The 24,773-nt window shown below is 36.1% G+C and overlaps 2 protein-coding genes across 2 annotated transcripts in view; both read right to left on the reverse strand.

The window, feature by feature from the left end:
* Positions 1-4,262, reverse strand: part of SSB (small RNA binding exonuclease protection factor La) — a 13,811-nt gene extending 9,549 nt beyond the window's left edge. Inside the window, exons 1-2 of the mRNA XM_044669804.1 lie at positions 4,167-4,262; positions 1,562-1,636 (exon numbers count right to left, since the gene is read on the reverse strand). Coding sequence (XP_044525739.1) covers positions 1,562-1,627 — 66 coding nt within the window. The 5' untranslated portion in view covers positions 1,628-1,636; positions 4,167-4,262. The remainder of the gene's footprint in view (positions 1-1,561; positions 1,637-4,166) is intronic.
* Positions 4,263-14,186: 9,924 nt separating this feature from the next.
* KLHL23 (kelch like family member 23) lies at positions 14,187-24,074 on the reverse strand. Its single transcript, XM_044666516.1, has 3 exons — positions 22,862-24,074; positions 19,078-19,230; positions 14,187-14,570 (listed from the first exon to the last, which is right to left on the reverse strand). The coding sequence occupies exons 1-3, from the start codon at positions 24,072-24,074 to the stop codon at positions 14,260-14,262; spliced, it is 1,677 nt and encodes a 558-aa protein (XP_044522451.1). The 3' UTR covers positions 14,187-14,259.
* Between the last annotated feature and the right edge of the window lie 699 nt (positions 24,075-24,773).

Genomic DNA, 24,773 nt, shown 5'->3' on the forward strand with positions numbered 1-24,773 from the left:
GGAAAGCAAGAAAGCATTTCAAAACATCAAGTTCCAGGATACACTACAAAATAATGTCAGGCTATATCAATACGCTTTCCCATGACTTTCTTTAGAACTACATCAAAAACGAGACAGTGTACATCAGAGTTGGCCACTGCTCAAAAACTGATCATTTATAAATATGTTACATGCATTTTAGAATTAAAACCAAGTTTGTAATTAATAAATCTTATCTGTTTGAGATTGCCTAATTTATTCATCATTACTGAGTAGCTGTTAACAGCATGTCAGCTATAAAAAATCCTCTGTCCACTCCTCAATTGTCAATATTTACAGTTATGAGAATTATAAATAATAAAAATTCATGAAACATTTCCTCTAAACTTGAAGACCAAATTGTTTTCTTTAAGACTGTCAAAATTTCAGTTTTAACAAAGGGCAAAATTATAATAATTCGCCCTTTTAAACAAAGAGTAATACATAATAGTAATATAATGAAAAAGACTAACATTAAATTCAGTCCCCAAAAGGACTGAACTAGATAAGATATTAAATTGAGCCATCTAGCATCATCACTATTTTTCCTATCACCAAATCTCACACCTATTTCTCTTCAAAGCTTTGTTCACTCCTAAAGGAATGGACCTCGAGAAGATTAAGAATGCAACTCAGGCAAGAATTTGTAACTCTTTTATTTAGATCTAAATACATAGAAAATTGTATTTCTAAGGCTGTTACATATTTAAACGATAGGCTAACATTCTAACTGATGTTGGAAAAGTTATCAAAAATTCAAACTTATTATAGTTAGACTAGAAGATTTATATAAACAAATTGGAGAAAGACTATGCAATAGCAATACAAAGGTTTATGATTTGCAAAGACCATAAATTAACATGACTAAGCATCATCCTGAGATTCCTCAGTAAAACCATGAAATAACAATTAATAATGCATCCTAACTAGAGTTCCAGAAGTTAAAAGTGCCAGAAAATTTTGGATTATTATTTCAATTATGAAAATAATTAGAAAATATGTGAATAAGGCAGAAATTGGAATTACTTTTAAAGTTTGAAAAAATTTCAACAATGTGAAGGATTATTAAACAAAGAATCATCTATTTCCGATGAAAGCAGAATCAGAAAAATTGGCTTTAAGACAATAATAAGAAAACTAACTTCATGGAAAAAAATTTCTTAATTCAAAGGTTCATTTAATACCACAATGGATTACTGACATGAGATACGGTTAAAAAAAAAAAAGGTAGTTTAGAATGTCTTTAAAAATAAAGAATGGCACCTGTCTAGAATAATTTAGAATAATCTTATCTAAAGGCAAAGACTAAAATACAAAATGGCCTCTGTAAAACCTTTTCTATTTTTATAATTCCAAAGACCAAATAACTGCAGTTTTACTAATGACATGTTAATGTATTTTCTAGCATCAACAGAATAATATAAATTCATTTGAATCAGTCCCAATACTAAAAAAAAAGGTTAGTACTACTGGTGTTTCTTTTACAAATTCAAATATTCTTCTCAGAGGCTAGCTTTATAGATCATTAGAACAAGAATCACACCTCAATTTGTTGACAAATTTTGGACTCCAGATCAGTCATTTTTTCACTGTCACCATTCTCAGCCATTGTGGGAGCCTGAAATTTTTCAAAAGAAATAATCATGAAGCTGTCCTATGCTTGCAAGTAAACTTATCTATGAAAACTAAACAACTCTAATACCTAATGCCGCCTCCCACCACCTCCTAGTGATTTGTTTATAATTTAGAAATCTTAGCAGTAATCATATTTCTGTTAAATGTGATCAGTCAACTAAATGACCAAAAATGTATTAGCGGCAACGATTAGGTATCAAATTTCTATTAAATTTTCCTTCAAATATAGAGGATTTTGCACTAAATCACAAGTAATGGCCCATTAAAACACATAGAACTTCTCTAATATGAAGTTAGCTAATATGTATGAAGAAAAAATGATAAAAGATGGTTAATATTTTAAAATAACACTTTTTAAGGGCTATGGTTATTACCATTTGGATAATAATTCTGTTTCTTAATGGTCACTTCTTTAGGCCAGAAGTAAAAAAAATGCATTAAAGAGCTCTATTATCTATTCTTTGTTGGGGCAAGTCATATCTGACACTAAAAGTTTACTAAGCACTTTCCTCACAATATACCCATTGGCAGATAAATATCATTCTCATTCTGTAAATAAGGAGAAAGGCAAAGAGAAGTGAATCAGCTTTTATACTGTCACAAGATATTAAAATTGAGCTGAATTTGGAGCCTAGGTTTCCTGACTGCAAATCTAAAGATATTTAACATTTTTTGTTCATCTATAAAAGCCTGGAAGCTTATGTGCTGATGTCTCGATGGTTTATTTTCTGATACAATAGCAATTAATAATGACTTAATCCTAAAAAAAAAAACTTTTACAGTATTAATCTTAGATTTACTGATATCAGAGTTCTTTAAAAATGCTTCCAAAGAAAGAAATTGTATCAATTATACCTATTTCCTCACTCATGAACATTAGTATTAAGAGATTATTTAAGTGGGTACCATAAAGTTTCTTTTAGTTAATACACAAGTTAAATAAAAAGCAACATATCTCTGATTTCAAAGCATTCATAGAAAAATAAGCTAATTTTAAAAAGCATATAGATAATACAATTTGGGGTTGAAAAAAAAAAAACTTCAGAGCAACATTAAGAAGATTTTGCTTTAATGCTAGTGGCCGGCCAAAAAAGATTTTGATCTGACAACGAAAAAAAGCATTGGGTGGGTCAGAGAGGAAGAGAAGCATTGGGTGCTTTGGGATAGATTGAAAACTAAAATATGACTTTCCAGAAATCTTTAAGAAAGGTACTACACCTAAGTGGGAGTTCCTCATTCATGGACTCCAACAAGCTCTACACTTAAGATTGTTTTCCAAGTACTAGGCTCTTCAATAGATTGGGCTGGAGTGGAAAATTAGAGGTAGTGGGTGTCTAGCTCAGCAAAAGGGATCAACTAGTTCAACTTATCTGTTTTACAGCTAAGGAAACTACTCGTCGGGGAACTTAAATTTGTCCAAGATCATACTTTGTTAATTAGAGAAAAAGGAAAAACTAACAACCTTATGTACCCGAGTTCTTTTCTGTTGTTTTTGTTTTTAAATGACATATAAAATCTGCCAAATCTATATTACAAATACCATAACTTTCCCAAGTACATACCTTAAATAGCATTACATAAAACAAAATTCTAGGGCAGAGTTAAAACTGTTTGTTATAATTTTTGTCATGGGAATTTAACCTATAAAATTTTGCTTTCTCAAGCACCTGGCCAACTTGGTCCATTTCATGATGACTGGCTTGATCTGTGGGTCGAAATGGACTTGAAGCTATTCTGGAACCTCTGGTTTTCTCCTACCTCGAGCCATTTAGCCACCAGACTATTTGAATCAGACACCTCTAAAAACAACCAGGGCTTTTGGTCTCGCGGTTTGAAAAAGTCTGACTGGCACGAAGGCCCTCTTGGACCATAGTACCTGCCGTCGGTAGCCCCAGGTTCAGACTGCCGCACCTCCCTCTCCCACCCCAAGACTTCAATGTCCACAAGGCTCTGGGCTCTCGCCCTCAGCCCCTGCAGCCCAGGGTCTCCGAAACATCCGCCTTCCAGCAGCAGCCTCTTCCCGGGCCCAGATGTGGGGAGGTGAGCCCTGGAGGCCCAAGAAGAACAGAGATCTGCGGCCCAGGAGTGAGGGAGGCCGGGCAGGTCATACCTACAAAACTCCCAACAGTGAGTTCCCCTACCAAGGAGGGGCCAGAAGCGACGGCCCCGGGCCTTGCACGTGCGCGGCGCGGCGCGGTTCCGGTCTCGTCGCCTCCATACCGAGGCAGCACACTCGGCCCGCGAGAAGAGGCAACACGCGCTGGCCCTCTGCCCCCACCCCCGCCCGTCCTCCCTCCCTCGCCTCAGCCCCACGCAGAGCCGGCTCTCCCGCCGCCCAGCTCCGCAGCCCGACCTTCCGCCGTAAGGGCCCAGCAGCCTGCAACAGGAGAGCAGTGGAGGCTGGGCCGCCTAAGAGTTCCCTTCCAGCAGGACGGGAGTGGGGAAAAGGATAAAGAAAGCGAATCAATCCCGCCTCTCTACAGGAAAAAAAATCGAGTCTTCAAGTCTCTCACCTATTCCGTGAGGTTCCGCAAGGTTCTGCGACGCCCCACTACGATCGACAAGTACTAAGTACTCACTCCTCAACTCCCAGTGGCAGTGGAACTACCTGCGCTTGTCCGCTTTTTAAAGGCCGGAGCTGGGCCCCGGCCCAGCAGTCCCCGCGGCCGGGGGCGGGACCTTGCCTCAGCTGGAGGAGGAGCCAAGGCTGGCGCTTGCGCGGTGTTTAGCGCCCCTCCCCCCGGGGTGGCGAGTTGAAAGCCAGCCTGGGATCCTCCTTCCTCGGAAAACCCTGGAGACGCCGCGGGTAGTTTAAAACCTATTGTCAACCCTACGTTTTGGGTTGTGCTTTTGTCGGTTTCTCCTTTCGGTTGTGGCTCTGGCTCCCAGTTTTCCGAGGGCGTCCCGGGCAGGGTTACTCTCGCTATTTAAAACGTAGGTGTCTCTCTGAAGGCTCACTTTGAAGTCGTTACTACGACACATTTTATTTTAAAATACCCATGGCTAAATCTATTTTAGGCAGGATAAGGGAACTTTATGCCAATGAGCCAAAGAATACAGGGTGAACATGGTTATTATTCAACTGTAAAATAGAGGAAATGATAGGATCTACCTTCCATTGTCATTGTGAGGATCAAATGAGACAATATTTGTAAAGGCCTAGGACGGTGGCCAGCACATACTAAGCATTTAATAAATGTAGTTTTCACCTAGTTATGCTTTGCTTGACTCCAGCGTTCAGTGTTTAGCCATGACTGAAAAGGGGAAATAATGGCTAATTTACAACTCTTTTTCAAAGGATCATAGTTTTTAAACTGATTGAATCCAAGCACTTTATTTAATAACAAAAAAGCTGAAGACGAGAAAAGTTAAGTGAATTGTCCAGGGTATCACAACTATTAAAATATCTGAGGTGGAATTTGAATACAGTTCCTCCTGACTCCAAGTCTAGTACTTTAAAAGTTATTCTCTTTAATTCCAAGGACAAGGTCTTCAGGTTTGGTTCTTCTTATCATTTCCTCCCTTAAAACATCCTTAAAAGAATATTTAGTGTAGGAAGAGTAACAGACAATCATTAAGATCACATTAACAATAAAATATATCAATAGAGGGCATGTTGAATAAAAGTTAAAGCTTCTATGTCTTTACCTTTTATCAAAATATGAATAGTTTGAAATTTGTGGTTTTATGTATGATTTTATTCCTATTTGCTGGTCAGTTGTTTTGTTGAGGTCATTAAGTTTATAATTAAAATTACATTTAAAATAAAATTTATTTAATTATTATTATTATAATTTTATTATTATAACCACCTACCAGTATAAGGAACTATATGCTAAGTGCCAGGGATACAAATGCAAATATGAAAAACACGACCCCAGGACCTTTCATTTTGCCTCTAAGGAGTCCCTTATACCACTAATATTAGAAAAAAAACAGTTAACTGGGATAAAATCTTTGCATCGTGGTTCTCTGATAAAGGCCTAATTTCCAAGATCTAGATGAAACTAATTCAAAGTTATGAGACATTTCCCAATTGATAAATGGTTAGAGTATCTGAAAGGACAGTTTTCAAGGGAAGAAATTCAATTTCTCAATAGTAGTGACAGAGTGCCCCAAATTACTTATAAATGCAAATTGAAGCAACTCTGAGGTTCCACCTCATTACCATTGGATTGGTAAAGCTGACAAAAAAGAAATTAACATGGGAAAACAGACATATGATGCATTGTTGGCAAAACTGGGAATTGGTACAGCTATTCCAGGAAAAAAAAATTGGATTTGTGCCTCTAAAGGTACTAAATTGTTTGTGTCCTTTGACTTGGTATTACCACATGTACAACTTCTAGGCCTATACCCCAAAATTATCATAAAAAAGAGGGAAAAGTCTTGAATGTACTAATATTTATTGCAGCTCTTTTAGTGATGGCAAAGAAGGGAGTACCCATTAGTTGGGGAATAGTTGAACAAATTATGTTAAATGAATGGAATGGAATACTGCAATAGTGCTACAATGAAGAAAGATACTTTCAGAGAAACCTAGGGAAACTTGTATGAACCAATAGAGGACAGAGGAAGAATCAGGAGAATTTATACTGTTGGGCCAGCAAGGTAGATAGAACACTGGATCTCGAACTAATCTAGCCTCAAATAATTACTAACTGTGTGACCCTGGGCAAGTCACTTGACTATCCCTCAGATTCCTAATCTGTCAAATGAGCTAGAGAAGGAAATGGCAAACCATTCTAGCATCTCCACCAAGAAAACCTCAAAAGAAGTCATGAAGTACCAGATGTGATTAAAATGACTGAACAATAATGCTTATATCAGTGATTCCCAAAATGGGCACTACTGCCCCCTGGTGGGTGCTACAGCTATTTAGGAAAGTGGTGATGGCCACACTTTTTTTGTATTACTTTCTATTCTGAGTTCAATAAATAGTTTTATAATTCATAATAAAAAAAGGGGGCACTAAGTAATATTTTTTCTGGAAAGGGGGCGGCAGGCCAAAAAAGTTTGGGAACCACTGGCTTATATGATACAAGAGTTTTCTATTTTTTCAAGGTAAAGGATATAAGAGGAAGAAATTGCTAAATAATTGAAGAAAAAAATTTATATTTTAAAAAAGGCTCTTTCTATTCCTCCTTAGTCTTTCTTTATGATTTGATGATGAAAAGAAATGTCCAAATGCTTAAGTGAAAGGCCTGATTATGGGAGAGGGATATGAATTAACAAATAATTTCCATTATCTGGCACAGTCCCAAATGACTTGAACTTTGAGACAAAGAGGCAGTCCCTTATAGGTCTTCATACTGAGGAGCTTTAACTAAAATGATTGGCAACTGGGCCAGGAAGAGCGCCCACTCAGTAGGCTAAAAAAAAGGAGAGGAGAAAGACCCCATTTACTCTTTCCCCTCTTTTGAACATATTGACTGAGACTCTGCTAGCTCTCTCTTGGATTTTAGAAAGGGGAAAAGGTTTCTTACTCCCAGCAATAGCATTTGTGAGCACATGGCAGCAAGAACATGTGCTTACCTAGGATGCTAATTGCCCAAAGGAAGATGTTTGCTACTTTATGGAGTAGTACTACCAGGAGAAATTGCCAGGAAGATGTTGAAGATGAAAGAAGTAAGAAAGTCCAAGCCATGCCCTGACTTGTCAAGAAATCCAGACTTGTGAATTCCACAGTGTAGATCAGAGGAGAAAAAGAAATATCTATTCATTTGTACCAAAATGTGCCTTTACCTTTCAGAGCATAATAGGTAATGAATCATTGTTTCCTGTTTTAAATATTTATTCATGCCCATTCAAGGCTCTTTTGTTTTAAATATTTCTTTTGCTTGTGGAAGAAATAAATAGCTGTCCTCTATCAAACAGCTATTTTGTAAAAGGAGTCTTCTATAAGAGACCTCATTAACTCACTTTTTAAAAGACACAGTGTTTTGCTAATTTACATTGCTAAGCTTGATTTAAGAGAACTCTTCCCTAAAAAATTTGATATGAGGGAAATTGATGGGAATGGAAGAAAAGCCCAATAACTCCCTTCTCCTTGAGGTCTAGCTCCCCCTAGCAAGAACCCAATCCTCTAAGAACGAAGCAAGACTCAGGGGAAGGGTTGCACCTTGGACACAGTTGACTCCAAACAGCAACCACTTAAGATTAGTTACCATGTATGAGCAATAGAATTCAGCAAAGGATAGGGAGAAGCCTGCCAGAAATCACTGTAGGAGTAATGCCTTATATGTTTGCAGTTGACAAAAACAGGAATTAGAAAGTTGTATGCTTAGATGGCCAAACTTCAATTATTGAATGAAATAATAGCTATCAGGGACTAAGGAACAAGCCTTTTGGCTATATAGGTTTAGTATTTAAGATGTGTCCTCAGGAAAAGTCAAGTTTCTGTTAATTTTTTTAGTGTAGCTTTTAAAGAAGTAATAAAGAATCAATGAAAGTTTGTTTATAACGAGAGATGGGGCAAAATTAGGTTCCAAAGGGCACTATTAAGACTATCAAAAGAGGATAGAGAATAATGTTAGTGGTAAGGATTAAGGTAGATCAGGACGGGAGGCAGCTAGGTGGCTCAGCAGATTGAAAGCTGGGCCTAGAGGCAGGAAGAACTGGGTTCAAATCTACTCTCAGACACTCCCTAGCTATATGACCCTGGGCAAGTTACTTAACCCCAGTTGCCTAGTCATCTTTCTGACTTGGAACCAATACACAGTTTTGATTCTTAGACAGAAGGTAAGAGTTTTAAAAAAAGATAGATCAGGATAAGAGGGTTACCAAGGGAAAGAGCTTGTGCCTAGAAGGGGTAGTTTGCAATGCTACATTTTATTTTTTGTAAAGGTATTTTATTTTACCAATTACATATAATAACAATTTCTCACATAAGTTTTCTGAAATTATACGATCCAAATTGTCTCTCTCTCTCCCTTCCCCTTTCCAGAGATGGTAAGCACTTTGATCTGGGTTACACATATATTATTGTGCAAAACTTATTTCCATAGTGTTCATTTTTGTAAGAGAATACTCTTACAGAACCAAACCCTAAATAAAAACCCAAATAAACTAAAGTGAAAATTGTATACTTTAATCTGCGTTCCTACTCCAGCAGTTCTCTCTCTGGAGGTAGATAGCATTCTTTGTCATATGTCCCTCAGAACTGTCCTGGATCATTGAATTGCAGATAAAAGCTGTCTTTCACAGTTGATCATTGTACAATGTTGCTATTCCTGTGTACAATGTACAGAGGGTATGTATTGCTTTTTTTTTTTAAACCCTTACCTTCTGTCTTAGAAATCAATACTAGGTGTTGATTCCAAGGTAGAAGAGTGGTAAGGGCTAGGCAATGGGGGTCAAGTGACTTGCCCAGGGTCACACAGATAGGAAGGGTCTGGGATCAGATTTGAATCCAGGACCTCCCTGGCTCTCAATCCACTGAGCCACCTAGCTGCACCCCCCCAAAAAAAACATGCATTGCTTTATAGTGTCCTTTGGGCACAGTTCCAAAGTGCCCTCCAGAATGATTGGATCAATTCACAATTCCATCAATAATGCATTAGTATGGGAAGCTACATCTTACAAGAATGACAGATTAACAGACTTAAAAACTTTAAGAATTACCATTAGGCTAACAGAGTAGATAAAACAAAAGCTATACTTATGAACTTATAGACTTTGGAGAAGCTAAATACTAGGTCCCTTTGAGTAAAATAAGTGCCACAGAAATTAGAAAGAGATTTTGATGGCACCATGCCAATTCTCAGTGTCTGATTTGATTTTATTTTCATTTTAAAAACTAAAATTTTGCCAAGAACTGGTTTTGTAATTTTGCCATGCTTCATACCTTAACTAGGTGAGAAAGAGTCTCAATCAATAAATCATGGGCCTTTAAAGCTAAGTGCTAGAAAGGAGGTCTTTCTAATTTCTAATGGTCTGGAAAATGTTGGATGTCTCATCTTCTCACTGGTATATTAAATTTTGTCCCTAGATGAACTATTAGTAGTATTTTTATTGGGAGCTAAGGACAGACTGAACTTCCCCAAAAGAAACCATTCCATGCCTGAGGAGAATATCTTGGGCATTCCATGTATAGAAGGAAAGGGCTTCCAATGAGATATTTCACATTTTCTTCTGGTTTTTTGTTCTTTGGATTTGGTTTTATTGTTTCTTAATGTCTTATGAAGTCATTAGCTTCTAGCTGCCCAATTCTAATTTTTAAGAAATGATTTCCTTCTGTCAGCTTTTGAGCCTCCTTTTTCATTTGGCCCATTTCTTCTTGCATTGCTTTCATTTCTCTTCTCCATTTTTCCTCTGCCTCTCTTAAATATTTGAAATCCTTTTTTAACTTTTCTAGAATCTGAATCCAATTCACATTTTTCTTTGGGGCTTTGCCTTTGTTTGCTTTGCTTTCACTGTTCCCTTCCCTGTCGGTGCCTTGCTCTGTCTTTATAAAAAATTTCTATGGTTCATTTTTTGTTTGTTTGTTTTTAATGTTTGTTCATTTTCCCAGCCTTTTTCTTGACTTTCACTTTTATTTTAAAGGTAGGCTCTGTTCTCAGGGAGGATAAGGTACTCTCTTAAACTTCAGTTCTTCTTTGACACTACCCTTAGCCTTATTTCTGGGTTTCTGCAAATTTCAGTTCTTCCAAGACGGTATGATGGCCTATGGGCTGAGAGCTCTGAGAGCCCACCTTCCATTGCTGACTCAGGCACCCCCTGAGATTGTTAATGGCTCAAATTCTAGCTTCAGGCTTGGACATAGGCTTTTGACCTTACTCTGGGCTTACTTGGGTCAGACACATAGAAAGCTGAAGACTGCCCTGATCTGGGGCTCGCCTTAAGTTTTGGTTAAAGATTAGCCAGGATCCCACAAGTCAGCACCCTGGGGTCTACTCCTGCCAGGAATCAGAGGCATAACTCTGACTGTCCTAAACTGAGATCTAGGTCCTTACCATAAGCCCAGGCCAGAACTCCTGGCCTAACTCTGGCCCCACACAGATCAGCTGTGCAGCAAAGATTGGCCCCGGCTGGAATTCCAGACCTCACCACAGGTTTGCTTGGAACTTTAAGGGGTATGCTTTGGATTGGTCTGCTGTTAGCCTAGGTAGGGTCTCAGGGTCTTAATGTTGCCTTTGGGCCCAGGTTCAGAACCTGGAACAGTAGACTGGGGGGAGGGCTTGCTCCTTACTCCTTGCTGTAGCATCTTGCTGGCTGTGCTCCTCTCTCACCCCAATGCCCCAGATGCTCTCTGCCTACCTTTCATCCTCTTCATGAAAGTTCCTTCCCTTTGTCTCCTTGTTAACTTTCACTCCTTTTTGTGTGGGTGTGGGTGTGGGGCAGGGCATTTTTTTTTTCATTTTAAACCCTTAACTTCTGTGTATTGACTTATAGGTGGAAGAGTGGTAAGGGTAGGCAATGGGGGTCAAGTGACTTGCCCAGGGTCACACAGCTGGGAAGTGTCTGAGGTCAGATTTGAACCTAGGGACCTCCCATCTCTAGGCCTGGCTCTCAATCCACTGAGCTACCCAGCTGCCCCCTGGCAGGGCGTTATTTTAAGATTGGTTGGAGAGGATTCTCATGATGGTTTCAAGCTTCCCTGCTTCTGCTCCATTTCTAGAAAGGGGCTTCCAACAAGCAGGACCTATTACTCTTTTGCTACATGTGCACTCTAAGCTTGAGCTTACTTTTCCTTGGACCCTGCCTGACTTTGTGAAGGACTGTGATTTGTCACAGAATTGGGAGTATTTTTATACCAATTGTCGTTGTTACTGCTTTAGTAAATACATGCCCCTTTCTAAAAACTACTTTAGACTAGCTGACTATATAATTTTCATCTGTTAATCTTGGGGGAAAACTTACCAGTGGAGAATCAAATCAACAGCATTAGTGAATCACTTCTCACTCCACAAGTGGTACTACCACTTACCCTGAAAGGGATATAATAGCTAGCCAAGCTCTGAAGACCCAATTCAATAGGAGTGAGAGTTGATAAGGATCATTAGAGCTTACAACAATTATAGATGCTTACAAGTTAATAGTAGTGACAGTAACAGCAATGAACAACTGTGAATAACTTAGTTATTTTCAGCAATTTGGTTATCTAAGACTATCCTATAGGACTCATAATGAAAAATCCATCTCCAGAGAAAGAACTGATAGGAGTCTGAATGCAGATCAAAGTATATCATTTTTTACTTTATGGATTATTAAAAATTGTGTCTTCTTCCACAACATGGCAAATATAAAAATGTTTTATTTGATAGTGCATATATAATCTATATTAAACTGCTTATCATCTCAGGGAGGAGAGAAGGGAGGGAGAGAATTTGGAACTCAAAATATCTAGAAAATGAATGCTAAAAATTGTTTTCACATGTAATTGGGAAAAAATAAAATATTACTTAAGAGTTTAAAAAGTTAATAATTGAAAAATATAAAACACGAGTTTCACTTTTATTATTTTTAAAAATAAGATCATGAGGAAAGTGACTCACTGATTTTAATAAAGCTTAACTAATTTAAAACAGTAATCTGAAATTAATAATCCAAACAGCTGAAATTTACCTTTATTTAATCTTTTCAGAGTGCAAATTAAAAACATAAATAAGATTTTAAAAGGAAAGACAAACTGTTAAAAAGTACTTAGTAGCACAAACTTCAAGTATCTTCAAACATTCTTTTTAAATGTATAAATGATTGATATTACTGACAAACATTAATTTATTTAATACCTACTATTACAGGGAAAAAGTTGATAGGCCCTGGGCAAATAGAGGTATAGGACAATGCCACTGCCATCAACATGTTTATAATCATTCAGGAACACTGGATGAACACATTAAAAGACCACAGGATCATAGATTTAGATCTGGAAAGGGCCGTAGGAGGTCATTTAGTCCTCTAACAATACATAATAGCACTGAATTTGTTTCTACAAACTAGTGCTGGATAACTAGTCTAGACCAGTGGAACTGAACCTGTGGATCATAAGAAAATTCTTTTAAGACCTCTATTAATCTATAAAAGAGCAAATACACCTGAATAAATAAATGTCTCACAAACATACACAATATTTTTAAACATATATAGATGCTGTTATGATTAATAGAAATAAATTTTTAAACATTAATGGAGTCACAGAAGGCTTTTGTGATTATATACTTTCTTAATCAATGGATACTAATCAAACTAACATGGGAATTTGAAATACTTGAACATTAAAAAAGGAATCTTAATATTCTATAAGGATTGTGAACTTCACAGACAATAAGCGCTTTTATAAGTTTATAGAAGAAGTGAGCACTGATTTCACTTAGAGTTGGGATAATCAAGAAAGGCCTTACAGAGAAGGGAGGATGACTTAAAACAAGATTGTGAAGAACTCTAGGTAGAATTTAAATAATGATAAAGTGGAAAAGGCAATTATAAATTCACACCTATTTTAAAAAATATATCCTTAAATAGGGTCTACTTGGCAAGTCTATAGTTTCTCATTGTTCCTGAAGGATTAAAATTATATTTCTTTTCTGTTTTCTGCTCTGTTGGACTAGACAATCTCTAAGATCCCTTCAAGTTATAACATTCCATGCTCTTCTTTAATTAATACTATTTACTAATTCAGACTGGGCTTCAACACAATCCCTCCTATTTCAGGGGTGTTTTCTAAAAAAAAATCTGAATATGGTTATTTATTTCCAAAAACAGAAAATAATTAGTGTTTTAAGTCTCTTTTATTTTACTGTTTAAATTTTAAACAAATAACCTAAAAAGTCTTTTTCATTATCAGTCTGAAAGAAAAAAATTAATTGGTTGGGTTAAAACACTTGGGTTCCCTTCATCTCTAAAGTACATTCTATATAAAGGTAAATACTTCTACTCGGGGGTGATAATGGGTATTTTTTCACATGCATAAACCATAGAAACCTTAACCATAACCTTTTTGCATAAAGTTCAAATTCATTAATAACTATTGATACTTAATATAAAGCCTATTGAGCAATTTTACTCTTTTCTCATTTTTCAGTTTTGCCATCCTTTCAGAAGTAGGTTGTAAATTTTTAGGCAGTGTCTGTGTTTTATATAACATTGTTAATACTCAGTAAATATAAAATAATAACTAACAAGTCACTTGAAAAGACTATACAAACTGCATGAGAAAAAGAAAACTAGACAAGATGATTGTGTCTAGTTTTAAGTTACATCCCACAGTACTTTGAACTGAAAAAAGTTTCAAAAAATATTGAAAAATTTGTAGAGGTAGAAAAGATTTCCTCTATCCACTTCAATCTTCTGTTAGATTGTACTTTACTGTGCACTGCCCATGATACTAAGAGCAGAAACTGATTATCAATTTCACAGTATGGTTCTGACATCTTACTGTTGTCAATGCTATAAGGAGATGCATGACAACAAATGTCTTTAATCTTCTACCAATTATTACATAGTTGTTCAAGTAAATATTAAAGATAATACGTTACTTTTGCAAAGTACAGGGTGTAGTGAAGAACTCTAGGGTCCAAACAATATTTCTTCAATACTAAATAAGATCTTTTATCTACCGGTACATTGTTAGGTGTAAATTTTTTTTTCAGTATTTAGTGGTTTTCATACATTGTACACAGAAACACATCCATGTGAACGCATGGCACTAGGAAGATTACCCACTATTTCCCATTTATTAAGTTCAGGATCATATTTCTCAATGCTCTGAAGATATGTTCCTTTTGAGTAGGAATATCCACCAGTTACATAGATACATCCATTCATGATGACAGCACCACACTCCATTCTCCTTTCCATCATAGGAGCTATCTCTGTCCATTCATTTTGTTCAGGGTCATAGCATTCTGCGATTGTGGTTTGTCCACCAACAAGATATAGCTTATTTTCTAATGGAATTGAACATAATCCATATTCTTTGAAAGAAAAAAAGAAAAATAATTTTAAAATGATAGGCACAATTCATAGTGCTATAGTAGATTAGTGAATGACAGCACACACATTTTAAAATTGGCATACATATCAGACTAGTTTATATCTCTTCAAAGTAGCGATATGGGCTTCCACCTCCATTTCACCCCTCCAAAAGTTGTTTCTAAGGTCCACTAAAACCTATTTATGTAGAACCTTCTTCACTGAATTTCCTAGTAGTCACATTTTGACTTAATACTTATTTTTAGTAGAGGCATTGCCTTTTCATGAGGCAGACAGACATGTGGGCTAGATAACTTCTGTAGATAATTTCCAACCTTAATTTATTAACTTTAAAGTTAGCATAGCAGCAGCAGTACCCCATCTATGTGATAGTAAGGATCATAGGGTCATTTGGATGACAATAATAATCATAGGGCTGAGAAGCAATTTGGAGGATCAATCCTCATTTTACCAACAAGGAAATGAAGTTAACTCTGTCTTGCCCATGGATTTCTTTGAGTTTTAAAAACTAAAGGCAAAATAAAGTAATAACAGAAGGAAAGCAAACAAAATCCATTTTAACTGGCTTATGTTTTTTATTTATAAACTGGACATTTTCATGGGAAATTAAACATTTAGAATATATAAATTATGATAGAGTGAGGGTATGGCATTGTGTATGAAGGGCTGGCCTGGGAATAAGATAGACCTGGTTAAAAGATCCTACCTTGGACAACCTAGTAACTATGTGAATATGAGCAAGTCACAATCTTTTCACATCTAAGACTATAAGCTGTAGATTCCTATTGGGGAAGGGAGTTCCCTACAGAGAAGAAGTGACAGACCTTGATGAAAAAAGAACTTTTCCTTCACACATTCAACAAACACTTCTCTAAGTACATATTAATTAAAAAGCAGTGTTTTATAGGCACTATAAAGGATATAAAGATGAATAAAAAGCTCTCCCATTCTTCAATGATTTATAATTAAGAGACACATATGCAAAAGTACCCCAAACTAAGGCAATATGTGCTAAGTGTTCTACAAGTAGGACAAAATGATACAAGAATTCATGAAACAAAGAAAGGTGACATCACAAAAATGTTTGCCAGTGCTAAATTTTCTTTGAAATAAGATCTTCATAGAAATCAGAGAATTTTAGAATTGAAAGTTAACATCACAATACCCTAATTTTAGAGGCAAGAAGGTTCAAGCCCAGAAAGATTGGGACTTACCTAAAATTATATAGCTTGTCAAATGGTTGTTAAATAGCAGAAAAGATTATGATATAGTATAATTGAATATGGTGTTATTAAATGTTACAACTATGAGATATACAATATGAAAAAACATTAAATAATTCATAGTGAAAAAAGCAAGACTAAGTGTATAAAATAACATATAAAATTACATATAATTTTATATAATATATAAAATATATAAATATATAAAAACAATAACAAATGGATAAGGGATGAAAATAAGAATAAATGAGTTATATATATTCTTTTTTTTTAAACTACAATTTTTTATTTCATTGTTATATCGAGTGTTATTCTTTTAATTAGTCTTGTTTTTATTTTGAAGCTGAATTTCCAAGATTAGAAGAGTTGATTTGGAGGGTGAGGTGTAAGGTATTGATTGTGTCACACAGGCCCCACAGGAATGGTGGTTAAAAGCAGCAGAGATGAGTGTGTTATACCTCCTTGGGAAGGTTAAGGGATTAGGCTAAACCTAACTCCTGACTTAGTAGCACCCCTTTTGCTTCCATTTTATCACTGTTCTTGAAATTGTATGTTGCCAGTGCTGCCTGGCAAATGGGTAGCTGGGGTCCCCAAATGACCTTTGATAATTTGATATAGAGCTAAATTTGAACTCAGGCCTTCCTGACTTATAGTCAAGCATTCTATCTACGGTACCAGTTGGCTGCCAAGATGATGTACCTGGTCAAGGACAATATCAATGTAAGTTATTATTTCTTCAGAGGCAAAATGTCTAGTAGTAATATTTTCATAATAATTTTCTTTTTCTATATTAACATCTGTAGCCATTATTAATATTTGGGTAGATGAGGATAATACTGGTTATTATATTTTCTGATTCAAAACAATGGAGAAGAAAGTAAAATTTTCTAATTAACTATATGTACAACAGCCCAAAGTAGAGTTTACTCTGCCCAGTGTGTATTTTCTATAATATGAGGAGGCAAGAGGAACCTAATAAAAACTTTTTCCCCCCAGAAAATAAAGTCACAAATAATGGCACCTGAACATAATTTATAAGCAGATCAACAGAAAAATGTTAATCTCTAATACCAATAGGTATAAGTTTGTGAATTTCAATGACTATTTTCTAGTGGCCCATCAAGAAACCTGTTGTTGAGAAATAGCTAAAAGCAAATGCTAAGTGATAAGGCTCTTCTATGATAGAAAAATTAAATATGTAATTGTCATCAATCTATAGTTCATAATTTCTCCTGAAATACTCACAAAGGCACCAGCTAAAGGACAAAAGTAAGCTTGGAGAGCAGACCATTCCTTACAGAGAATATGTCCTTTATGTTTATAAAATATCTAATAACCTATGCAATAGTGCAGTAATACCTACTAAATATTCACTGAACCACTAAATGTCTTTAACAAATCAGGTATGTAGTTTATTAAACCACATACATTCTCAAAAAGAAATAATGACGTCAAGCTTGATCTTTTTAAAAATGTGTTGTTATTATTATGAGTACAATTGTGTCCTCCACATCACCACCAGCACATAGTAAACACTTGATAGATTGATGTTCCTTTTCCATGAGTCACACACACATACATACATTCTGTATGTTCTCTAGGCATCATCTATTACAGATGAGGTAATTGAGCTTAAAGGACTTCCCCCCAGGTTACACAGCTAATAAGAATCTTCCTGACTCCAGGTCCAAAGCTGGACATGTCACACTCATTTCTAATTTGTTACTAGAGACAGCTGTCAAGCTTAAGCTTAAACAAAAAAGTTTATATAAGCTGTTTCTTTTGAATGCGCCAATAAAAATCATAGTTTTAGAAGCATAGATTTAATAAAGATAACAGCAACCCCAAAAAAAACAAAACATCTAAGAACAAAAAAAAAAAAACAAAGAAAAAGTAAAACCACCAGGTAGGTATATTTTAGTCACAGTGAAATGGAATGTGTATATTTGTGGTCGTATAAGCCACTTAAAAGGAGATGGCTCAGTGTAGAGAATGCTGGTGCTGATCCTGGAGTTCAAATCTGTCTGGCCTCAGACATGTACTAGCTATGTGACCTTGAGTGAGTCACTTAACCTGTTTGCCTAAAAAACAGATAGGCAGTTTAGTGGACAGAGAGCTGGGCCTGGAGTCAGAAAGACCTGGGTTCAACTCTAGCCTTAGACACTTACTAGCGTAGAAACCCCAAAGTTATGACACAGAAATTAAGCAACCACAAGCAAACACAAGCTAGGGACTCCCAGATCAGGATGGCTCCGAGAAACCTAAAGTTACTAACAGGTCAGGATGTTTTAGAGAAATCCATGGTCACTAACAATAGGGTGTTATTAGGTTCCCAAATGTAGCATAAAGACCCTACATGCTTGGGGAGACAGCCAAAAACCACTAACTACAAAGGCTACTTCAAGAACTACGGGGCGCCCCTGAGTCTGCCAATTCCCGCCACCTTTCCCACCACCCCCTGAGTTTCCTGCCACCCCAAACATATATAATCTTTACTTTGACTATACCCCACCCCCCAACTCTTTTGCTGAGCTCCCCTAGCGCGCACTAGAAATAAAAACTTCCCTTTGCTTGGATTGCATTGTCTCCATGTGCTCCTTGGGTGGCGATCCATTTGGACCCTAACACTAGCTGTGTGCCCTAAGCAAGTAATTTAATTTCCATTTGCCTTCATCTACTGGAGAAGGAAATGACAAACTACTCTATCATCTTTAAAGTTCATGGATATAAAAGTCCACGTGGAGTCACTAAGATTCAAACATGACAGAACAACCATCCAATAAAAAATATAAGAGTATTTGTTCAAGTAATTAGATTCTAATTTTAAGAATAGTCTGATCCCTTGAATTCAACTGAAATCAATTGATTCAATTAATTTGTTAAATACCTAAAAGGTGTAAAGCAAGGTATCTGAGGCAACACTGGGAAGTAATAGTGAGCCTACCTTAGAGTTAAGAAGATCTGGTTCAAGTCTTACCTCTAATACATACTAGCTGACTATAGGTAAGTCATCTTAACTCTAGGTGCCTCAGGCAACTCTCTAAGACTTTGCATTGTAGAGCAGCAGATACCAATCTGCCTTAGTGGAGGAAGGCTCTGTACCAATGAAATCATAAATCTAGTTTGTATGTTTTTTTTAACGTGCATGGTACCATAGAACACTTTTTATTCTTACATAAGTCTTAAGCTATTATGATACTAATCCATTATTATACCATCAGATTTTATGGAGGAAAGCACAAGTTAGGCAATTGTATCTATTTACCTGGATGTGGACTAGAGGTGACTAGACTCCATTCATTGATGTCTGAATTGTAACTCTGGACTTTATCATAAGTGCAGCTTCCCCTGTAACCACAGTGGCCTCCAATGACATAGATGATTTCCCGTAAGACACAGGCAGTAGCATTTCCCACACCTGTATGTTGATTAAAATAATATTTTCATATCTGACCACCCATTCATTAAATTGATCCAACACCTACTATATATTGAAGACACAAGGTTAAATGCTAGTGAGGCTACAATGACAAATAAGAGATAATAATCGCTGTCTTCTAGAAACTTACAACCTACTAAGGGGTAGGATAAGACAAATGGCATAGCAATTGTAATAACTGTCATCAATTAGGTTAAAAAGTGAATACTCCTAAAAATTCAAAGGAAGGAGAATTAACTTTCTTTTTTTTTTAAACCCTTCACTTTTGTTTTAGAATCAATACTATGTATTGGTTCTAGGGCAGAAGAGTGGTAAGGGCTAGGCACTGGAGGTTAAGTGACTAGCCCAGGGACACACAGCTAGGAAGTATATGAGGTCATATTTGAACCCAGGACCTCCCGTCTCCAGGCCTGGCTCTCAATCCAATGAGACACCTATCTGCTTCCCTGAGAATTCATTTTCAGGTAGAATAGATGACATTCTTAATCTCAAATCCATGAACTTTAAAAAAACATTTTTGATAAATGTATTTTAAAACAACTGGTTTCCTTAGTAATCTCATGTATTTTATTTTGGGAATGAAAAAAAAATGGGTGAAATAGAGTGGTGAAATGGACATACTGTCTAGATGGATTATAGGGAAGAATGAGAAAAAATGGGTGAAAAGGTAGATTGGAGCCAGATTTAAAGAACTTGAGATTTTGAATTTTCTTTGTTGGGGAACCACTGAAACTTTTCCCCGCAATGAGGTGACACATTAAATGTTCTATTTTAGAAAAATGTATCTGATGATGGGCAGCTCTGTGGTACAGTAGAAAGTGCCAGGCCTAACTGACCTCAGACACCTTCTAGCTCTGTGACACTTGACAAGTCATTGAACCTGTTGGCCTCAGTTTCCTCATCTATAAAATGGACAAATAACAACACATGCCTCCAAGGGTTCTTGTGAGGATCAAATGAGATAATAACTGTAAAGTACATAGCATTAGGCTTGGCACATAGTAAGCACTATGTTAGCTATTATTATTATTATTATTAATATCCAAGATGGATTGAATTAGCTAGAGATCAGAGACAAAAATCAAGGTAATGAAGACTTAAATTGTGACAATGGTAATAACAATGAAAAGGAAAAACACGATCACTACTACTTATGGCTATGTGCTCATAGCCAAGTGATTTAACTGAAACTCAGTTTTTGCATTTGTAAAATAGGGATAATACTTGTAAAATCCCTTCATCTCTGACTTACTGGGAGAAAAGCAATCTATAACCCTTAAAATACTGGGTTAATATGAATTACTACTTTTATTAAAAAGATATTTTGGAATTAGAATTAGAAATGAAGATTTGGATGTTGAAAGGGAGAGATAAGGTTATCCTAAAGATAACGCTCAGGTTTCAGGTTTGAATGGCATCGGTATGATGGTTCCATAATGAAAGTAGGGAAATCAAGAAGCGGAAAAGATGGCTTAGGGAAATAAAAATAAGTTTAGTTAAATAATTAGTGAGCATATTGCTTTAATTTACTAATTAATTACTACTCTGAAATAAAAGAGGACCTACAAGCAGGACCTTCGTGAAGAAGAAATGTTTTAGTCATTTGCTCCTTGAACAGCTAAGGATACATTTCTTGGTTCCTCTTCTTGACATATATACTACCCAGAAGAAAAAAAACAAAAACAAAAAAACTCTTAATAGTACACATGAGAATTAGGGAATTTAAAAAAGCAAAGACAATTTTTCATCTACGTCACAGCAAAGTAAGAATTAGAAAATATAGTATATGAAACCCTTAGGGCTGGGTAGAGGTAAAGTGTTAACTATACAAGTATTTCAATTTTAGCTCAGATAAAAGGAATGAAGGTTATCAGTTAGCTGTGGAGAAGCTCTGGAAAGGCAGGAAATCCCTACACAATATCTACATATTATTTCAGCATTTTATTTTATGCTTTGTTACTTTATTATTCTTTTTATATATGCCAAATTATAAAATCATATTTTGAAAGAATTTCATGCCCAAGAAACATACATAAGTAGAAAAATGCTCCAGATTTCTAATATCTTCCAAAAATGACATTTCAGACTTCCCTGCATTTTGGGAAGAAATAACTAAAGCCTGTAGGGTGCTCAAAAAGGACATGAATTTTAGCCTGTCTCTTCTTCTTGCTATAACTTACTTTTTTTCCTTATTATAAAATATAACTGCACTCCTAGGCCATGTTAGAGTAATATATTTTGAGAATGTGTTAATTTCTGAATAGGAGGGGGAATTCTGTTTTGTTTTGTTTTTTTAAACCCTTACCTTCCATCTTGGAGTCAATACTATGTATTGGCTCCAGTTCAGAAGAGTGGTAAGGGCTTGGCAACAGTTAAGTGATTTGCCCAGGGTCACACAGCTAGGAAGTATCTGAGGCCAGATTTGAACCCAGGACCTCCTGTCTCTAGGTCTGGCTCTCAATCTACTGAGCCACCCAGCTGCCCCTGTTATTCTGTTTTATAAACAAAAGATTATCAAAAGAGTTGTATCAACCTGATCTTTCATAATGAAGAGAAATTTCCAGACACAAATCAAGCCTCTTAGAAGCACACTGTAATGGGCTACAACTGGACAGAATTCCACACCCTTTTTAGCTCTAAGAAATAACAAGAAAGCATTTGGGATGAAATAATGCAAATTAGAAAACACATGTGTCTATATTATAGACTATACAATTTTAAAGCTGTTCTGGTGAATTATCATAGTACCAATTTTAAAAATAAATATAATTTTTTATTTGAAAAAGGAAAGAAAAGTAAAAAGGGTGTTATTAAACTTCCCTGATATACCAGAGAAGTATTTATCTATCCCTCCCCCACTCCTAAAACTGAATACCAACAACATACCAGGCATTGTATAGGACACAGCTTTTGTTCCAAGACTTTACAGTGATTATGATAAATAAGACATTGCCAAAACAAAAATGAGAGTTCTACTGTTAAAATGTTTGTTAGGCTCTATAGGAGTCCAAATAACTAGCCTATCTCTTGATGGAAAAGATATATAATAATCATGAGGAAGGATGGAGGAAAAAGTCATAATACATTTATAAAGAAAAAAGACTCAATTTTTGATTGAAAGGAAACTGATCTGACATAGTAATAAAGTGAGGAAAAGTTTAAAGCAAAAGTTATTCAACAGCAAAAAAAAGTTAAAATAGATGTTAAAAATAAAATAAAACTATATTTCTAATTTTGTCCTAATTTTGATACTGACTTAAAAATTATTAGGAGGCAAAGTTTGGCTTAAAAAGTGTCAGTAATGGCTTTCTGGTTCAAAAAAATCATAAGATGGTACTTGCTTTCTACATCATATATCTCAAATATTTAAAAAATTAGATAATACATATATGGCATCAAATTGTGCTATGCTATTCCACAAAATTTTATTCGAGGCATTCTGTGCTACATTATTTGTGTATTCCATTGTTATTCCTGGGTAATAGTGATGCTAAACTCCACAACAGGATAAACATAGTATCTCGGGTTTTGCACTTTCCCTATAAGAACAGGGAGGTTGGCCCAAGCTTGAAAGGCCACAGAATGTTTAATATGTAAAATCTGTACATACCTTTAATCATATTTGCAATAGGAATCCATTTCTTTTTTAAAGGATCATAGAACTCTGCTTCTTCTGCTGGAGCTCCTTTTCTGTAACCCCCCAAGGCATAGACACAACCACTTAAGGTAACTGCACAGTGATAGTATCTTGCATTAAGCATAGGGGAACCTTCAGTCCATTCATCAGTTTCACTATTATAGATCCAGACAGTGTCAAGGGCTTCTATGTTATCTGTCCTGTAACCACCTGTAACATAAATGTTGGGTCCCAAACTCGTAACACCATAGCTTTCTCTGGTGTAATCTGGTATTTCTGCTCCCTGAATCCAAACATTTATTAAAGGATCCCAAATGTGAACCTCTGATAAAGGATGCCAATAATAGCCGCCAATTACATACATAGTAGCTGTGGACCTCTGGGAAACTTCCTTATGCATGGGACTTAGAGCATTATATATTAAAGCTCTTAACTTGTTTTCAGTTAGCAGGTGTCTCCTCTGAAGACTCAAAGCAGTCTTTAAATACATTTGATCTATATCTATTTCTATATAACTTAGTAAATCATAAATGCCTTCAATTCGCTTTTCCACATCATGTGCTGTCCATTTAATAACTGGTTCTATGACAGTTTCTTCTTTCCAAACACTTAGATTCTTTCTGGATAAAATGAAGAATAATTTTTCACTGCTGATTTCAAGAAATTCTTCTTGTTGCCATACTTCCTTGAACCTTGATAAAAGCATCCTTCTGGATTCCTTTTCTAATTCTGGACATACATGAAATTCTGCAAAGGAATGCATTCCTATGCAATTATCAACATCAAGGTGCCTTACTAAAAATTGCTCACAAGCTTTCTTTACAGGAAAAAATTGCAGTAAGTCTGCTGCTTCGAGGAGGCTTTGAACATTTCTTTGGGTTATTCTGATTTGTGAAGTGTATGCATAATTTATAAGACCTTCTAAAACTTCATGGTGGATCCCAGGGAGTTTTATTTTATTTTTAAACTTTTCTTTCATGTCAGCTGTGAACATTGCCTTAAAATAATTGCTACAAGCAGCTAAAACAGCCTTATGACAATGGAAGATACCGCCTGAAGGACACTGAAGTGTAATATCAGTAAATAAGCCATCTAGGTAGAATGTTCTGAATGCTTCCAAGAAATCCAAAGGATGAGAGGGATCTTTGAAAAGATAGACATAGTCTTCCTGCCCTTTAAGTGCCATAGCTGCAAAAGATATTAAACAATATTGTCATTTTAAAATTTGCAGATAAAAAATTTGCAGATAATCTATCAATGCTGCATATTCAAAATATCTAATATCTAATCATTATAATGATTAAAGATGATTATAGTCCAAAGGCCTTCTCTCTATGAATTACAGTAATATTTCTAAAACAAAGAACTCCAGAACAAATGCAAAATGTGTGTTGTTCTGTAATGGAATATGGTGGTCATTTTGTAACTCTGCACAATTAGCAGCACTATGTGAGTATCCATGGAATGATTTGAAACCAGCCACCATGGTCATTAAGTAAAAGTCTATTTGCTACTTTCCCCCTCCCAAAAAAGTTAAGCACACACAGCCATATACATTGCCTTCTAGAGAGCTGTCTCAACAAAGAAGGTCCTGCTCGAATACATCATGTAAGTAAGGGTCTGGGGCCCTTTAGGGGGTCGATCCCGGAGAAGCCTGTGGGAGAGTGGAACTGCCTTGGTTCCTGCTCCCACAAAGGAGAGCTCTTAGGTCGAGAACTCATTTGTTCCTACAGCCTTTTCCACCAGCTCCGAGATTCCTTTTAAAATTTGATCACCTGGGAAGAGGCTGGTCAAAGGGCAGCTTCACGACTGGGGTGAGAAGCGTTTAGGCGTGGGGGGGGGGGGCGGGTTTGAAGTCTTAAAAAAAGGGGGGAGAGATCAAAAA

The sequence above is a fragment of the Gracilinanus agilis genome, chromosome 3 (assembly GCF_016433145.1).
Source record: "Gracilinanus agilis isolate LMUSP501 chromosome 3, AgileGrace, whole genome shotgun sequence".
Classification (NCBI taxonomy): domain Eukaryota; kingdom Metazoa; phylum Chordata; class Mammalia; order Didelphimorphia; family Didelphidae; genus Gracilinanus; species Gracilinanus agilis.